This window comes from Rhea americana, unplaced genomic scaffold (genome assembly GCF_003343005.1).
Source record: "Rhea americana isolate MKP2758 unplaced genomic scaffold, rheAme1 scaffold_121, whole genome shotgun sequence".
Taxonomy (NCBI): domain Eukaryota; kingdom Metazoa; phylum Chordata; class Aves; order Rheiformes; family Rheidae; genus Rhea; species Rhea americana.
Genome location: NW_028185273.1, coordinates 1,549,715 through 1,569,030, shown reverse-complemented (window position 1 = coordinate 1,569,030; position 19,316 = coordinate 1,549,715). Strand labels below are relative to the sequence as shown.

The following is a 19,316-nucleotide window of genomic DNA, read 5'->3' as shown; positions in this document are numbered from 1 at the left end:
AGAAGATGTACAGTGAAGACATGCAGCACTCTGCAGAACCTAAGAACTGCTGTTTGTCTTTATTTCTAACAGTTGCAAGAAGAAATCTCTTTCTGGTGGCAAGAATGAGGAATGTGATCTTGCCAAGGTCCTGTCCACAATAAGAAACAAAACTCTGATTGTACTTGACCATTCTAACTCAAATGCAAGCAGACTTCCAAGACCAAAAGTAGCAAGATGATCATCCTAGGACTTTCTGAACATTTCAGCTTTCAAGAATATCTTTAATTTGGAGCCAGGAAGAAGCACTCCAGAGAAAGGTTTAATATTATTATTAGTTTAGACAGACACTTAGACACTTTTCCTTGAGTTTCTTGTAAAATAAAAAATAAATACCTTATCCAAGGACAGCAGTACAGAAAACACAAGATATTCCATTCTTAAAAGAATGCTATAACATGCAAGTTCAACTAATTAGATCCATACTAGCTCAGAGTAGACAGTATTTGTTTTCTGRGATTATTGAGTCCTCCTCTATAGAATCTAAAGCAAAAGAGACAGCAYAACCCCATCAATCATCTGTTACAGCCTCTCATGAGCAGGAAATTAACAGTGACCAAGTGACAGCTTGATGCAGTTAGTTACCCTCCTCAGAGCAGGTCTTTGCTTGTTAGTGCTGTAGCTCTAGACACTGAGGAGCATGGATGAAACATGTCTTAGTCTGTGCTATCAGTGCCAAAATATACAAGATACTGAGCCCTGCTTTGGTGGCACACTTCAAGCTTCCTCTTTTCTGGTGATCTAGAAGAAAGCCACTTTAAGACAATGTAGGTGGCACAAGGTAATATATGTTAAGAGCTACTATCATACTATTGCTTCCTATTTCTTCATCTCTTCTGCAAGAGAAAAAATGCTATTATGTCAATATAAGTAACTTCAGAGTAATCTTACTTCTAGAGCTTAAGTCTTCCCTTATGTTTTACTTCCAATACATACACAGCATCTTYACTACTTACAGATAAATTTACATAGAGCATTACATTTTGCCAAACCAGAAACACAGACTTTTTCTCCTTAGTATAACTTACCTACAGATGACAAGTCAGACAATTTCAAGATCAAATAGATTAGAATAGACAATGGCAGGAACCAAAACAATCAAAAGCTCAGTCTGACTAGAGATACAAGCCTTTATAAAATACAGAGCACCAACTATTAGCCTATACCAAGCTAAACATGTTGCCAGCATTCAATACTCCTATGCACATACTTAAGTTTAAAATTTTTACTATTTCAGAAAATGGGGCACCAACTGCATGTAGACAGAGGGCAGACTTTAAATATAAAGACTTCATTATCTGAACAAGTGAGTTTATATGAATGTTTTATACTTTTTACTATTTTTGACRTTTTAGAATAACACTTTTGAGACTGAAACTAATATTGCACAACCTTGAATATTTCATTCTGTGGAATTAAGTTATTCAAAACATTAACTATTGACAGGGAAAATAGTTTGACAACAGGATTAGAAAAAAAGAACATTACTCAAATCATAGGATGGATGGTGGTACCACTGTTTTACCTCCATAGAAAGTTTTTTGTAATATTTTAACTACTTATAAGTCATCAGCATCTCATACAGTCAAAGTTATTCTGAAAAGCTAGACTTGTCCTCATGTAGGAAAGGCTTAAGAACAGTTCAAGTTGATTCTTGCAGTTCAAATTAGACCTGGTCAATCCTGCGGAGTGTTCTCCATCGGTCTTTTAACATGACACTAGTTCGGTTGTTGAAGTCACCGTGGACCAAAATTTTAGCCCAACTGCCCACTCCAAACTTCCTTACTCCCAATTTCAGTTGCAGGTCTTCTTCATGTGTCCACCGCTTCGGAAAGAGCAGAAAAAAAYCCCCACAGGATATATAAACAAAGAATTTAAAAGTTAACCTTACAAAAAATATAAAAGCAAGTATTTATACAGCTATTTAGTTATTATACAAAGCAGATGTTTTAGTTATCAGTAGGCTGATCTTGATTCTCTTGAGCATAACTGGACACTGAATATAGTATTACTAACTGAAATGTTTTAAACAGTATCAGAAGACTTTAACTTAACAAGCAGTTAAGAATTTAAATGAAAAAGCATTTGAAAAAACAAGAAATCTTTATTCTATTAGAATATAATTCTCTGCAACTGTCTTTAAATTCTTGCTTAATAGACAAGTAACCATATTGATGTACGTTAGTACACCTCCTTAGGAAAATTGAGTTGTACATCACCCCTCTGTGCAAAAACAGGACAACATCCCAGCCTGAAACAACTATTTAGGAAAACATTTTTAAAAACAAAAGCATCAATTTCTATTTCAAAATGCATTTGATAGCATGTTCTTTCCAATTTATTCCCAGAAATTGGAAGTGCAAAGACTTTGTTTACGGAAAAGATGTTAACTCAAAAATGTTAATGAGCATGCTCTGAAACATACGAAGAATGAGGTTTTTCTGCTGCATATAATTAATCTGCACTCATTTCTGTTTGCACTGCTACTTCTGATGCTTTCATGGACCACAGTAAGTTAAGCAAGGAGACAAATGGTCAGTTTTCAGTGACCTCAAGCTGGCTTTTCTGCAAGCACCAGCAGATTCTCTATTAAAAAAATCATTACTTACTGCAATTCTGCAAAATATACGATAATCCAATATACATGCGATGCCCATAAGACTGCTGAAAATCCAACCAAGCAGCCATATTCTATTTTTTCATTTAACCACTGCCTGTGTTTTACTTATTTTGTAGTTGCTCTGAAACAAAGTCCAGAAAGTGTTTTTGTTAATAAAAGCACCAGGAGAGTCAGCAAGTTAACAAGAGCCCCATTATTTAGACATGCTCAGTGAAAATATGGATTCTTAAAAAAAAAATGCAAATTGGGTTATATAAGGACTAACAGATTTCACACCTGAAAGTCTGAGTTGCTCAAACAGTACGATAGCATGTCTTAAACTGATTGAAGTCTTGCCACAAAAAACAGTGATCATTGACACATCTCACTAACCAGTGAAAGAACGTGGCAGTAGTAGAACCAGTGGCAGTAGTTCAGTCTTGGTAAACAATTGGAAATATTAAAGATGAACAGTTTCAGAGAAGTTTATGAAAAACACTCCATGTAATTGCTCATGCTTGGAAACCCAAGTACTGCATTAAGAAATAAGTGACACAGATCTTTTGCAATACTAGTAGCAAATAGCTTTTTTATATATCATATATATATATATAAGATAAAATTAATAGGCCAGAGATTCCATTGGCATCAATGCATTTAACTTGTTTTGCAGCATGCCAGAAARTTTTCCTAAATACAATCTTTATTCAAGAAACACAGCCATGCTTGACCTATAGCACCAGACAAAATTGAAATATCTCCAGCAGCAGAGAATCCTTGTCAGTTTGTTGCAGTGATTAGTTACATTTACTGTTAAGATGTTTTTTGTTGTTTTGCTTTTAATTGCTTATACTGAGGGTTTTTTTTAAATAAGTTTCTTCAGTTTAACATACAAATGAGGATTCTACACACAGATAAATTAGACTTTTTTCGTTTCAATGAGAACCATATAGAACAGAAACAACTTCTCTACCCACACAACACAAACTGCCTGTGCCTTATAGGACAGCAGTTGTATGGACTCTATCATTGCATTGTTATCAGGTAGTAAGACTGGCTGGACAGACTGGACATCATTCAGCAATGCCTAAGCTAACATAATGACAGTGTCTAATCCAGGACTGTTTGACATTTGGCTAGCACAGTATGCTGTTAGAACAAACTTTGGTTTGCCAGACAGAYTGTGTAGACATACTCTTGCATATTCAAAGATCTTCTTAATCCTTAGAATCATTTTTTTGCTAGCAATGCACCCATCATTTGGTTATGCAATAAGAGGTATCCGTCTTCCTTCTGGAATTTCTCCCAATTTAAATATATGCAATTAACTTTCATGCAAGTCTGAATTCTGAAAACCTGGATTTTCTGATACATTGTTTAATCAAAAAGACAAACAGATTTTAGACATCTCAAAGGACCTGCTATGGAAAAACAAGAAATAGGTTCAGTACAAATAGTTCTCCAAATTCTCAGTGACACTTGCATCCCAAAGGAGTTTAATTTAGGAATGAGAAAATAAAGTACATTTCCTTTCAATTGCACTGCAGACTGCTTGTATGTAGCTAACTGAAAACACTGCAATGAAGGCTCAAAACAGGCACTGAACCATCGCAATGAAATGTCATTTACAAAACAAGTGCAAACAATGCCAACATTGAAAGAGGAGCTGCATGGAAAAGGAAGTTCTAGAAGTCAACAGCTCTGACATTCACAGCGTTCTTTCATGCATGTAGACAATCTTATATAACCCACATAATTAAGCAAAGGAGCAGACTTACTGTTTAAAAGGCTAATATCGTTGCTCTGCATACAATAACTTGATGAGAGGTCTCATGGGGAAAGATTATGGCATAAATACCAGTGGAGAAAGAGCAAATGTACGCTTTACTAAGTGTTCAGAGTATGTTCTTTAGAGCTTTAATTTCATTCATTTTTTTTTTTATAAAGTTTTCAGAGTTCTTCACTACTATCAAATGTTGTTCTTTCCTGCAAATTGAGTCTTTACATCTCAAATAAGAATGAATTTAAAATATAATAGAATTCAGCACACAGCATCTACCTTTTTTTTCAAATAAGATATGTGCATGAAGGCAAGATCTGGATACAGTGCTTGCAGGTGACCCCATACAGACTCCCTCAATAAAAAGGTGAATATAAGGGTAAACATTTCTATGTCCACTGTGGTTCAATTAGCTTAAATCTTGATGTTGAAATCAAGGTCAAAGAAAATGCATACACTTGTTAGCAACTGGCTGATAAGGTACCTACTTAAGTATACRGAACAAGAAAGACAGTTTTACGTTATTTATGTTTTTTTGAAGCCAACAGACAAATCCAGTGAACACTGCTAGTATTTTTAGGGCACTGGCTGTATTGGCAGTTGTTTAAACAGCTCTTAGTGATGTAACTGTATTTGTGAGACTGAAAAAACTCTGCTTTTATGTGTGGCAAGGGGCTCTATCAACCTCTAGGGACAAAGAGCGCTAAAAATATCTTAACAATAAATCCCATTAGAAGTTACAGATACATTTTATCTCCTTTCAGGATAGRGAACGAATACAAACCTGCCTTTTTCGGCCACAAGCCCAAGCATCACCATGTTTTTCTACATTCTGCAAGCTGTTCAGATCTAGAAGACAATTGAAGTACATCCAGATGAGTGAAATCAATATTAAGACAATAGTGTCTGAGAGACAAGTACGTATATATTATCTTGATATTCTTTGGCACACAGGTAACTTCAGCRTATCTCTCTATGTGAATATAAGTCTTCGTCCGTATATGTAGTAAAAGCTGTGTATAGTCTCCCCTAAGTTCAAAGACTCAGAAAACAGTTTTTTCAAGAAAAGCCTCTATATCTTGTGTGTAACAAAGCTCACAAAGGAATGTTTTAAGCAATTAGGTAAGAACTGGTACATAACAATATTTATTCTTTCCATTTAGTGAAAGTATCTTTACTACAGATAACATTTTAAATAGAGAAAATAGAAACTAACCAGAAATCTGAGGCCTGATACTTTGCATATAGAGTCCATTTCCACAAAACATAGGTTACTTCTAATTGAGGCAAGTAACCAACATATCTCAGACTTCTTCCTTCACAGTATACCATAATGAACAAATGACCATAAATTCACACTTTCTGTCGGCATACAGTTATTTCAGTCAGCAGCTGGTCACATTCAGAGGCTATAATGTTGTCTATTTGTGGTAACAGAGTACTAACACTTTTCAGGACCAAGGTACAACATGGATTATGCAATATTTAAGTATTTTAAAGATACTACCAGGAAAGTTAGGCATTAACATCCTAACTTTAGGCATCTCACTAGTTCCCCCGCCCCATGAACCAGTCAACCTCCTTAGTTTCTTCTCCCCAGAATTACCTAGGACACAAGGTAATTCTTGTGCCCAAAGACACAAATTTCAATAMTACTATACTGGTCACCTTCTTTGGGACAGAATACCATAACCCTAATAAAAACCAAAAGCATATCAGAAAATAGTAAAGGATTTTGCAAGATGAGTTGTCTGGGAATCTTAAGCCATTTCATACTTCCCTAAGCATGATTTATGTCCCCAAAATTGATTTGGGCAGACACTGCACACATCAATTGGTGTTTTCATCATTGTCATTTTTATATGACTTCAGTCACACTATTTGGATAGCAGTTATCAAACCACCAACTCTTTTTGTCCGGAAAAAGGGCATTCACATTATTTTGACAGCATAAAAAATTAGCTAATACTCACTTTGAAGAACACTGCTTCTTTTGCGTTTCCGTCTTGAACGAGGCCTGCAAGAAACATAATCAAAGTATAAAGTACATAGAATGTTCATGAATGTGTATGACCAATAGCAGCAGCAACAAAATTATTTTACCTTACTGTGGGTTTTCTAACATCTCCAGATGATTGATTTGTAATACTCTGATCTTCTATAAAGCTAAAAAAAGGCCAGAAAATTTTTAGACAGCAGGCAGAACAACATTTAAATAGAAAAAAAATCTGAGGTTTGTCTGTCTTCTGTGGAACCAGTGGCATATAAATATATTGAAGCAGTTAATGTTTATTTACAATTCTACCATTAGCCAATTTTGAAGGCCTTCAAAAACACTGGAAAAAAAGGAATTGCAAATCCAACACTCATTCAAACTTCTCTCCTTCCACCYGAGAAAGGAACACACAAGGTGTAACATCTATTTAAACTGAAGAGATGAAGCATTTCAAAGCTTATTTTTCATATTTCTTCACAATCTAAGAATTGTTTCTATAGGTTTTTGACCAAGTCATCCCATTAAGCCTCTCTCAGATGCAGTTTTATCAGGCACTGTCTTTCAGAAAATTTATAATTTGTCTTCCCATATACTCTCTTTTGCATCTGTCAGTTTCCTTACCTAAAGGATGCCATATAARAAGTATACAATTGAAGAATTACAGACTTTATCCAGAACAAAAACCACAACCTATTACCCATGAAAAAACAAGTAGTAATAGCCATAGAATATTATTTTTCAAAATAAAGAAAAACAAACAAAAAGAATAACTTGGCTCCAACTTCCCTCAGCATCTCTTAATGTGTAATTGTTTTTTGATTTTAGGCTTCAAGTGGTCAGTCATGCTCTGTGTTTTTCTACAGAACAACATAACTATTTCCCATAATACTAGTATCACTAAGTGGATAAAGCGTTTAACTTTAGAGAAAAACAGACCGATTCTTTCTTTGTATTCTTCCTTCTCCAGGCCTGTATAGCCCAAAATTAAGCAGATTGGACTAAAATAAGCATAAAGAGAAAGCCTGAAATACTTCAATGTTTGTCATAGAAGGCTGATAGCTGTTTAAACTGAGAAATGTGCATCTCCAACAAATACTTTAAGTTAATACCAAGTTATATGATATAAATGCCAAGAGCAACAATCAAAACCCAGACGTTAGAAGAGAATGTGTTTGTACTTTTCATCTTCTGTTGGACAATAATTTTAGAATTTATCATCCTACTATTGTACCTATTCTTAGTTCCACAGGCTTTAGTTACAATTCAAGTTGTCCCTCAGCAGTGTAACTGCTGAATACAAACCTCTGGTTTGTTTCCAAATTGCTTTCTTCCTTTGTTTCACTGACATTCACAGTTTCGTTCTGCAACATTGTTGCTCCTAATTCTTTAGCTTCCACCTGTTTTGCCGCTGCCTGCATGAAATGGAGTTGATACAAAGATTATTTTAGGTACTAATTGGCTTTAAAATTAAACAGCTATTTAAGTGTACCCTCTRTTAGGGCTAACAGTGCTCATTTCCTAGACCTTTTACCAGAAGAGCATTACCATTAAAATAAGCAGTTTCAAAACAACAACTGTAATGACATAAACCAAAGTTCATTTTTTTTTAAAAAAAAATATACTAACAACTCAGAGAAACTTTGGGCATAGCCACAGCTAATCTTTATATGTACACCCAGATAAATAAAATAATACTTGCACAGCAAGTAAACATAAAGAGGATATGCAAAATATATTACAGAGAGTAATTAAGACTGCAAATACTATCAGAGTACTGCGAAGTATTTTATAACTAAAATAGAAATAGAATGCTGACAGATCTCAGGAGTTCATCTTGCTCCACTTGATGTAGTGTGTGGCAGGATCAAGGAAACCTATAACACAGTCAAGAGACRTATGTCTTACCAGACTTCATGCTTATAACGTAACTTTTCCTGTATTAAAAAAAAAAAAAATTGTAACATCCTGCCTAAACTACTTCATCCGTAAACTAAACGGATTTCTCCTCCATGGGTGCTGGGGGGAGCAGAAGAAAAGAAACAGGTCATTACTCTTTATTGAATTTCTCAAGTACCATAACATTTGTTCTGTTTCCCAAATTCCTCAAATCTATTTTCTAGAATAGACACCTTTTTCAAAAAGTTAAAAACTATTCCCTGTTTACTGAGTAAGCAGATTGATGTTTACTTGGTATAGATCCTGTTCTTCCTATTATAGTTACTTGCAGACTGTACTTTGGGTAGCTAACCTAAATGCTTCTTGAAGCTAAAGAACCTCATGAACAGTAGGTGCTGCACTGTTGTAGATTCTAAGCTCAATAGTAACTAGAAAAAGAAGCCTACAAAATGGGCTGGCAGTATGGGACTTTTTATATTTCTACATATGGTATCCAGGAAGAAGAGGAGAGGAAAGAGCAGTTAAAGCTATAGTGTTTTTCCATGTTTGGGTAGTAGAGAACTCAGGGTACACATGCTAGGAAATAGCAATATATACTGTACAGAAAAGCTGAAAATCTTCACACTGCGGTCTCCTCAATGTCCCCAAGTAATTCAGACTAAAGTAAAAATATTTCAGAAGTAAAAAGGATTTGCCACATTTGTGCCAATAAAGACAGCAGGAAGATGTACAGGTAATTGCAGCGCAACACAGAACATAGGTATGGTGGAGTGGAGTTCTGGGCCTTTGAGCCTGAGAAAGGCTGTAGAGGTTTGGGGATGTCAAAGAAATTGCCTTGAAAAAAAAGAACAGTGTGCCCCAATATTTTTTATATTTAGATTGTTAAAGAAATTATTGTATTAATACTTTTTTTTTTTTTGAGAGAGGCTCTCTAATTCTTGTTTCTGAGAGGAAAACAAAAATCCAGAAGAACTTCAAGTTTGTTTATTTAAAACTTAGTTCTTATTCTTCAGGTATTTGTGCTTTTGTAATCGAGTAATAATGTTCTCTTATAGCAAGTAAACACAAGGGAAATTCTTTACAATCCTCCTGAAGATGAACTACAAGAGGAATGTTGTTAGCAATTTTAAATCACCTTTGAGYGATACGGTTTGTAAAGAGCTTTTTAGCTACAGAAAAAGAGCAAAAATACCTTTAAATTTCTAAATACTCTGACATTCCTAGAGCTTTTAACCAAATTAACCGGTCCAGATCTTTTAGTTTTAATATGAAGTTTTAGTGGCTTAAGAAAAAACCCAAACATATAGATATATTATCTTTCAGGGGGTCTCAGATCAGACCTCCTCCTTTTAAACATACACAAGTGACAGGTGCAGTTTTAATTATGCTTTTTTTCATATTATTTTTCTAAGCAAAACAGTTGTGGAAAAAATTTATGAAGTTTTAGGGGAGTCTAAACAYGCATTCAACTTCTTATTAATAAGAAGACTATACATAGGAATATAAAGCTTCCCTTTCACCTATCACAATAACTGAACACCATCTAAACAACTTGAAAGTATCAATCTATTCAATCTAATTATGCACCTCCTGAAATCTGTTTTGAAAATAATTTTGACATACCTGTATTAAGAAGTTAGTTTCATTGTCTTTCATGAAGAGTTCGACATAACACTTAATTTTACTTAGCAAAAGATTGTAACTGAAGTTTTGAAGAAAGGGAATGTATGGATCCTTGTTCTTAATTATGGTTGCTAGCTTCATCTTTAAAGGCTAAAATAAAAGTATAGATTTATGTAGTACATGAAAAGATTTTTACAGTAATCTTAGCATCATTCTTCCACGCTGAGCAAGAGTAATACAAAGATAAATGAGATCATTATAGGAGTTTTCTCAATATGTCTTAATGCCACAGTTTGAATTGGTTCTAGAATTAACCAGCAGTAAAACCAAGAGTTCACTGAGTGTATGGAGAGTTAAAACCACGATTTATTGTGCAAAGTTCCCTACTTTTATTCCTTATTATGAATAACATTTAAAGCAGTACAATCAATGGAGCAAAAAACACATTTAGAAAAAGGCCCATCATTTGCAAATTTTCTTTTCTCATTTGCTACCTCTGCAGATCACCACCGAATTACARGTACAAAGTTCAGGAAAAGAACTATTTAGTACAGTAGCATTAAGCAATATCCGCTCTATACTAAGGAGCTTTCATTCCTTCTGATGCTTTGATTTGCAGAACACTGACCAAGGGAGAATGTAAACAGAGCACACTGCAATGGTTCAGAAAAAGTCAAAAGTCCGATCAGACCAGTGGAACTCATCCTTTCTCTACCAGCAATGTTTATACCATCTTCAATCTGATAAAACAGCAATACCACCTTCCTAGAAGTTGTAGTGACACCTCAACACCTCGCTCATTTCTCACATGGAATGAGAAAGGAGACAAAGCTGGGACTGCTGCTGCCTATGATGAAAGGCCAYGAAGCAGTCATTTTACTACCTTCAATGACCCACCACTCCTCTCAACCCCTTACCCTCAAATGCCTTTTTGTACTGATAGGTACCACAGGTGTGTAAGTGATTGCAGAAGCAAGAACTAGAATGAAGCCATGTTCCTACTATCTTAGGAAACCTATTCCCTTTCTCAGGGAGCTGATGATCAGATGAAAACACATCCAGTGGCTGGCAGTTTACACAGGCTAGTTGATGCTGGAAAACTAGTATCAAAGATTTTATTAATGATTTCACATGTAAAAAAAAAACCACACTTTTATCCAAAGAATCCTTAAAGTTGCACCTTGTCCAAATTATTATTATTATTATTATTTACAGCTTGGAGTAAACTAACTGGCCTCCAAGACAAACTGAAAATGCAGTATTTAGTCATATTAGCCATTTGAATCATTCAAAACAAACTTCATTTTAGCATGTTAAACAGGATGACGAAATACCAAGCAATAGCACAAAACACACCATGGGTACTCACATGAGCACAGTAAGTATTTAACATAACTAAATGTTATACCCAAATTATCACCTTTAAATCTTCACCTAGTTTAACCAAATTGTGTCCTGGCAAAGTTATTTTCAACACCACACTCTCCTGAAATGAGCTGCCACGGTGAAAATAGCAAGTAAAATTTTAGAGTTTTAGCTTAAAAAAAAAAAAAAAAAAACGTACTGTTACTACCTTATTTGATTCCAAATCTGTAAACAGCCTTTCAAGAACTTCAGCAGCCTCCTTAAAATATCCCTTTTCCATATGGATTGCTATAACCTACAACCAAGATAGTTACATTTAAAGGATATGCTGAAATGCATTTTTAACCAAAATTTAGGGAAAAAAAGCTGTTTTAACTAAAAGAACAGGTAGCATTCTTAACAGTTTTTTGAACAAAATACACAGACCTGAATCTGAATTAACCGACGAATATCTTCATAAAGCTTATCAGGTTTATTTTCTTCCCTTTCAAGTAAAGTCCAAATTGATAGAGCAGATTCCAGAGGTGACATTCTTTGATCATTTTCAAAATGATAATCTTAGAAAAATAAAAGTTTAGAAAGCACTTAGTGTTAAAAAAAATGTAAAGAATTAAGCTAAACGTATCTAATTATACATGCACAATAAAGTCATAGACACTTTGCATCATTTTAATTGCTTCCCCCTCCCCCCCAGCCCCAAGGAATTTTTAATCTCTTTCTCCAGGCATATTCAAGAGCTGAATTAATTTCCTCATTTTCAGAGGGACTGTTTCTTCCTACCTTTGCAAGTAACTATATTGTTCCATTTTCAGGGGCAGGTTTAGCTCAGTTGGTTTGAGTGTGGTACTGCTAATGCCAAGGTTGTGGGTTCAATCCCCATATGGGCTATGCAGAAGGTTGGACTAGATGATCTCTAGAGGTCCCTTCCAATCTTACCATTCTACGATTTTTAAAGGGAAATTGTGTCTCCTAATWATTGTTCACTTAAAATACCATTCACAATAGTGTCAAGTTTAGCATCATGTATTTGGGCTGGCATTAATAATACTTTTACAATAAGCTTAGCATCAGATATCAAAACATTTGCTATCACTGCTGTAAATTCTGTAATACAATTACACCCAAGAAAATGAGAAATTCAAAAACTATTTCTACATTGCCGTGTCTTAACCTTTTTTTTTTTTTAAAAGCAGGTGAAGCAGAGCAGGAAGTTCAAGCAACATAACACAGCRCTGCCATAAATAAGAAGTTACCACTTGCATCACTTTATTTGTTGTGCCAACATAAGTGTTTATGCAAATTCTCAAAAAGCAAGATCAGTGACACGATCTGGCAGAAGCCTAACCCAGACAAATAGCCTTCTCTTTTCACTCTGCAAGCATTTTTCAGTCTGATCATTGTGCATCTGCACAAATGGGTGTGCTRATAAAACACAGATGCAAGAAAAGCTAGCAGGTACACAGAACTGCTTCTTTCCATGACAGTGCCAGCTTTGCTCAATGTGTTCACTGAACTATAGACACTCTTATTCCTTCCTTTTATATAACACAATAGAAGAATCTCCCTCTCATTCCTTACAGTAAGGATCTTGATTTTTTTAAGACAGAAAACAATWCCAGCAAGACTGAAAAATCAGAAGTATTTGATACCACCTACAATATAACTCAAACGGTGAGAACTTAAATAGTATCATATAACCCCCCCCATGCACTCCAGCATTTTTCTAATTCTTGTTTCATTTAAGTGATATGTCATTTTCATGAAAGTTTATTTTAATATTGTAAGAATCTTAAGTGTTTGAGTTGCTTTGAAGAACTGGCATCTGAAAAAAAGCTATTCTGTCTTCAGGCTCAATACAGATTAAAACTTTATCTTTTTCTAAATCATCAGAAAACAATTAGGAGAGCTACAATATATAAACTTTCCATGTACATTGTGCAACTACATCTGATAAATGCATGGAATCTTTCTTCCCATAAAGGACACGTCCTATACTGCAACGGATAAAAATGCACATTGAAGTCATATTCCCAAGTGTTATGTAGAATTCTAATAGYTTTAATGCAATTCCAGAGACTTTCCAAAATTTGTGTATAATGAACAGTCACTGTAATTAAACAATATAATTTGATTCTGAAGTTAAACTAAAAATCAAGCAGTGTTATTACATGACCATCAACACAATAAATTTTGTTTTGTAACCACAAGCCTCTGCCAAACTGCCAGGCTAGAATATATCTATTTTATCCCCTATTATCAAGCAGTTAGAGCTCGCAGAGAATAAGTCTGCCAGAAACTTGAGCATGAAAGCAGAATCAGCTTGGCCTAACCAGTAGGTAGTGAACATGGCCAACAGAAGACACAGTAATGAATATAGGTCCCAGGGAGCTGCTGTCTGTCAATCTCTTATGACCTTCTGTACAGAAGAAAGGCAGTCATCCTTTTCATCCATATTCTCTCACCTACTGTCTCTCATACCTTAATCTCTAGATTTACATGTGCAGAAAGAAATGCAGACTCCACACTTCATATTTGCAGATACTGCTCACTAAGAGGTAGTCAGTCTTTTTCAGTGCATTTCTTCTGTTGATGCTATTGTGACAGAAAGTCCTGTAATTTAAAAGCTACAAAACCATTCAAGCTCAAAGCAATTAAATTAGTCAGCACAGATTATCACCAGTACTGCACACAGCTCACTCACCTGTGGAACATAAACAGTTTGCAAGTGTAGATATTTCAGTCATTATATTTACTTCGTAACAGCATGAAAGCTGAAATAAATCTTTCTGTAAGTTCATGGAAATAATCTACTTAAGCAAAAGCGACATGAGAAAAAAAAATCAGAATATTTACCAAGTATTTTTCCTTTTGAAATTCTTGTCAAAAGCTGGCAGAGATACACTGTCTTTTTCTGATGTGTAGCTATTTTGGAGAGGCTATTAATAACAGCTGGAAAGGAAGAGAAAAGTTAAATCACTCTTGCTCCAGCAGTGCCACAGTGTGGCTGGAGATGCACCAGATTGTGTTGTAAGACTTTTAAAAAGCTTCATCAGTTTTCCAAATAATTAGAAATTTAGGAGATTAGTTAATACTATTCTAAAATGTGATTTAAGTTCTTGTGACATAGAAGATGACCAGAAAAATGCATTCCTCTTTTGGTTCACAGTAGCAACCTAAAAGCAATGAGATGCATCACAGGCTTATAGTCATCAAATTAGGAAAATATCACAGTATCATACACAAACAAAATTGTTTTGTTCTGTAGCTTATGATGAAAGACAGACAACTATCTGCTTCTGAGAACATTTCTGTGGAATGTCCGCAAAGTATCAGCAGCGCACAGGCTCCAAACCCTTCATTTAAATGTTGCTATGGCAACTGATAGACCAAAATCAGTAAAAGCTACGATGAAAGCTTAGTCAGAAATGTAAAGCTACAAGGGAAATCCTCCTCAGAAGGTTGGAAGGTCATAAGGATTATTATATATTTTAGAATGGGAGCTGTCATGAGATTATTTTCATCATACTGATTACTGTGCACTTCATCTTTTAATGTGCTGCATATTGTGAGTAATTTGTCTTCACAGTGTTATAGACAAATATTCAAACATGAAAAGTGAAGAACGTGTCAAGCGACTTATTYGAGATAGCTGTAGTTCAGTTAAGTGCTTGTGTACGTGCTTCATTCTCAGTCTAGCAAAAAMCAGAATTCTGGCATGTTGGACCCTCAAGTTTTGCACTAGCACAARTAGTACCTTTTTTACCTGTAAGTACTCAGCCTACTTGCTTAGTGTTGTGTGATAGGAACATTGCTCCTAGGAACAATGGATAAGTATGCACTTACAAACTAATTTAAAAGCCCTTGACTGATTAGAAAAATCTAACATGAAGAAGAATATTGTCATTTTGGCTTCAKAAAACATCATTACAATTCTATTTCAGTGAGGATAGGAGAAACAACAGCTGTTAATAGGTAAATTTTAATGGCTAAAATAGGAAGTAAAAGAACATTGTTTAGACTAACAGTATAGTGCCTCTGTGATCACAGATTCATATAGCTTTCAGACCAGGAAAATACAGTTCAGCTTTAGAAAAAAATTGACTGAAGAGTTCAATGGATAGAGAGAAGTGCTATCATCATGTCCTGAAGATGGAGCCAGAGCTAGGAAAATTTTGAAGCAGGCAGAAAACTGCAGCTGAAAGATTCCACAGAACAAAACCTGTCAGGTTAGCAAGTAGCTTGAAATCTTTCAGATTTCTTTGATCCTCCTCCTTATGTGCACCTTAAGATACACCTACATTAGTGTTTTAATCCGGATTAGGAGTGCATTTTTAAAGCAAATATTCTGTGCTTTTGTTTGCATAATAGAGTAGCCTTCAGTACACAGAAGGAATTCCGTTCACATGAAACTAAAGGAAGATGCACTCCAGCTGCAAATAGGCATTCAAATCGTGGGAACAAAATCAGAGCTATTCCAACAAACAAACAAACAAACAAACAAAACAAACAAACAAGAACCTGAAATATTTACATTAGTGAAGCCATGTCCTAAGCACCAATAGCTCACAAGTAACGCAGACTAACTACAGCCCTAGTAAACTCCTCCGATCTCACTTTTTTCCTTTTTTTTAAAAAAACCATTTTATATCTACTCATTCCTTTGTTAACAGTATTGTTAAACTGATCTTAAGTTGCTTCTCTCCCTATGCTCACAAATGTAATTTCTGTAGTTTCATTAGAAACACTAGAAATCCATTTCCTTACCATGCTGACACCTAAACAGGGTAGTTCAGGTAACASACCATAGTATTCTACCTAAGCAGGATAAGTTAGGCAAGGCAAGTAACCTCCCATCCTGCTTTTATAAATGCTAGCCCAAGATTTAAGAGTCAGCCCAGATATTTTTACTTGGCATTTTATTGATCTATATAGAAATATCATTCATTTGATAAAAATAGCATCTGTTTCCTTGTTCTTCCTACTATCTCATTTCTGCTCTTGCTTCAATTTGAGTCGACCTTCCTGCTGACAGGCAATCAGAACTGCATGCTGTAAAGTCTCCCTTTGCCTTGCACAAAAGCAGTACTTTTCAATTTCTGCACTTTGCTTTTTCCATAGACTATTATGCTGGTGATTCAGTAATCTTATAGCATCAATATGCCCAACTGTCCTCTGCTGAAGTCTGAAAATCTACAGGAACTTCACTATTAGTTTGCAATTCCATGTGACCTTGTATTCTGTACAGTTGTTTTTATCGATAGTCCTTAAAAAGTCTTCCCATTCTTCTCATTAGATACTCCAGTCAGCCTCTGTGTTGATATGTGGATCACATGTGCAATATCATCGTGAAATTTCATTACTGTGCTCCCACTAAGCCACAGCCCCAAGACCACTGATAAGCACCATTAATAATTTCATCTAACGGCCACCATTCAGCATACCTCAATTTCTTTAAATTGCTTACCTCTCAACTACTCCTCATATCAAGTCCTTGCTAGTCATATTCTGTGAGACTGTATTATTCTATATGATACTGTATTCAGTTATTAACAAAATCTTAAATAAGCTGTACTATCACTTTACTTTGGTCAAGAAAACATCTCCCTCCAAAGCCTCCCTCTAATCTGGTATCTTCAGGAAAATTATTTGTAATACACATATATATATGGATATCCACATATATATATATGGATATCCACATATATATATATGGATATCCACATATATATATATATGGATATCCACATATATATATATATGGATATCCATCCCAGATGCAGCCAATTTTTTCCAGTTGTTAGCTACTCTCAGTTAAATATTCCTCATTTCAAATATGACATATTTTCCATTCAAAATTCAGCCATTTTATTACGTCTTTGTCTGCTAGACAACAATCCCTTGCCAGATTTCTGGCATTAAGACGACAAGGAGCTCAGTGTATTTGGAGAATTAGCTCCTCACTAAAACCTCTTCAACTTCTCAATAGCTTTGAACTTTCTGCAGCTGAAGTCACTACCTCTGTAGCTGAAGATGGTGTATAACCAAGCCTAGTCAAGCTTCATAGACTCAAGATCATAAAAATTACTCTTCGAGGCTRTACTCATCTAATCATCTAGAAGTCTTTTTCTCTCATAACCATTGTTTTCTTGGAATACTTAGGTGTGTACCCCTCCCTAACCTTATTTAGGTAAAACAGCAAACAACTCAAGAAACTGTGATCACAAAACGCTCCAGAACAGCTGCCATTCCATAGTAACACTAGGTAGTAGTGGATTAAACTAAGAAGGTTCAGCCTGCATTGCCTTATTTCTGCTATTTGCAACTGTTGCCGATAGTTATAAAGCCTCMACAAACTATTCTATATCATCCTAGGAACCTTCCAAAATTCTCAGAAGCTCTGAAAACATCCACAGATCTAGTGACCATGATCATTGGGAAGCTAAGTTGGTGAACTAAACCTGCTTACACAGGCCAAAAATTAAAGTAGAAACAGGCAAGTGTTCTACAGGAAAGATGACCCTGAAAGCTGCTCTTTTACATTTGTATTAAGCTGTATGGATGCACTGCTTTCAGAATCGTTATCGTTATTTGAAAGCCACAACTGGCAACACTTAGACAACTACAACTTCCTCTTTAACTGGAAGAGCTATCCTAGAAACACAAGAGCTTCCACCAAATGCACTACCTACATGATATTAACTGCTTGCCATTCGGCTCCAGACAAGAGTCTTAGAGATACCCCTGGAGGAGGAATGGACTGGTATTAAAAAGGAAATGGGACAGAAGGGACAAAACAACCTGCAGTGACACAGAGAATGCATTGAAAGGTGGATTTAACAGTTAACCCTTAGCACTGGACACTAACAGCTCTAGTAACAACCCAAAAAACATTGCCGGGATCCAGTCACCCCGAAGAAGCCGTAGAAAGGAGAGGCAAGGCAGGAGGGCACACAAGAAAGCTGCGCAGAGAAAACCAGGCAGAACAGCAGTAGCCTCAGCAGCGAGGAGACACGACTGCCCCCACTCCCCAGGCCCTCACCCTGCGCCACGTCTCTGTACCGCCTGAACTCCGCCGTGCGCCCCTCCCTGAAGTGCCGGCACAGGCAGTAACAGGTGAACTCCAGCATCCAGTCCCTGACCACAGCCTCTGCCTGCGTCAGCCGCACAGGAGACAAGGAAACCGAAGCACCACCGTCGCTCTCGACCGCTCCGGCCATCTTCAACCCGCCCGCCAACGGCTYCAGGCCCCGCCCATCGCCAACGGCTCGGCTCGCGCGCCCCGGCCCCGCCCCTCSCCGCGCAGCAGCCACTCAGCGCAGCTCACCCCCGCCTTGGCTGTCGTCACCGCGCCGGCGGGCGGGGCCTGACTAAAATCAAATAGCCGAGGAAGGCGAGAGGGGGATCCGCGATTGGATGAGGCGGGCACGGCGCTGTTTCTGAGCGGGTGGGGAGGGAGGTGTCGTTGTGCGCTCCCCCCTATAGCCACGGGCGGGTGTGGGTTGGTCCGACCGTGTGGGCGGGAGGCGRAGGGGCGGGGCGGGGCTGAGTTCGCTGCCCGTGAGGGGGAAGCGCGTGGTGGGGGCCGGTGGGGGTCGGCTAGTGCGTGCGTCACCTGCCGCCATCGGTTCCCCACGCGTGTGCAATTGCACGATTTCACACTTGTGGGTGCTCCATGCACAGTCCCTAGTGAATTAGAACTGTGAGAGGCGAGCTATGCTTGATAGTTTCAAGGAAATTATCACGTAGGGGCCTCATGCGAAGAGTAATACGGCCTTGAGCTTTGTTTTTCATTTTTACTATTTTCATGGTGTCGTTAACTACAAAACCAGCAGTACYGAGAGGTGCAGTGTGATAGCACTTATGTTGCTGTTGAACCTTCCATTTGCATTTTTTTTAACTGAGCATCAACTATTAACATTACATKAACACATTTTTTACAATAATCTTCTGGATTTTATAAAGAAAAAAATAGGGAAAGGAAGGATGTGGCACAGGATTATAGATAGCCTGAACTGGAA

At 36.7% G+C, this 19,316-nt stretch overlaps 1 protein-coding gene across 2 annotated transcripts; it reads right to left on the bottom strand.

The window, feature by feature from the left end:
* Nucleotides 1–44: 44 nt before the first annotated feature.
* On the bottom strand, nt 45–18,545 carry TERF1 (telomeric repeat binding factor 1). 2 transcript variants are annotated; one of them, XM_085325108.1, is made up of 10 exons: nt 18,338–18,545; nt 14,152–14,247; nt 11,725–11,855; nt 11,507–11,593; nt 9,934–10,083; nt 7,717–7,826; nt 6,522–6,584; nt 6,392–6,435; nt 5,203–5,267; nt 45–1,864 (listed from the first exon to the last, which is right to left on the bottom strand). In XM_085325108.1, exons 1-10 carry the CDS (start codon nt 18,513–18,515, stop codon nt 1,706–1,708), a joined length of 1,083 nt encoding a protein of 360 aa, XP_085181234.1. In that variant the 5' UTR covers nt 18,516–18,545; the 3' UTR covers nt 45–1,705. The 2 variants fall into 2 exon arrangements, with proteins under 2 accessions (XP_085181234.1, XP_085181227.1); XM_085325101.1 differs by having other exon boundaries at nt 1,747–1,864; nt 5,207–5,267; nt 18,338–18,538.
* Nucleotides 18,546–19,316: the final 771 nt, after the last annotated feature.

Bases quoted from the DNA above. Each gene is read 5' to 3' on its own strand.
- TERF1 (XM_085325108.1), bottom strand. From the start codon at position 18,515: ATGGCCGGAGCGGTCGAGAGCGACGGTGGTGCTTCGGTTTCCTTGTCT. The intron at 6,436-6,521 runs GTAAAATAATTT...TGTTTCTTGCAG, and splicing joins GTTAGAAAACCCACAGTAAG to GCCTCGTTCAAGACGGAAAC. The intron at 5,268-6,391 runs GTGAGTATTAGC...ATTGTCTTCTAG, and splicing joins AAGAAGCAGTGTTCTTCAAA to ATCTGAACAGCTTGCAGAAT.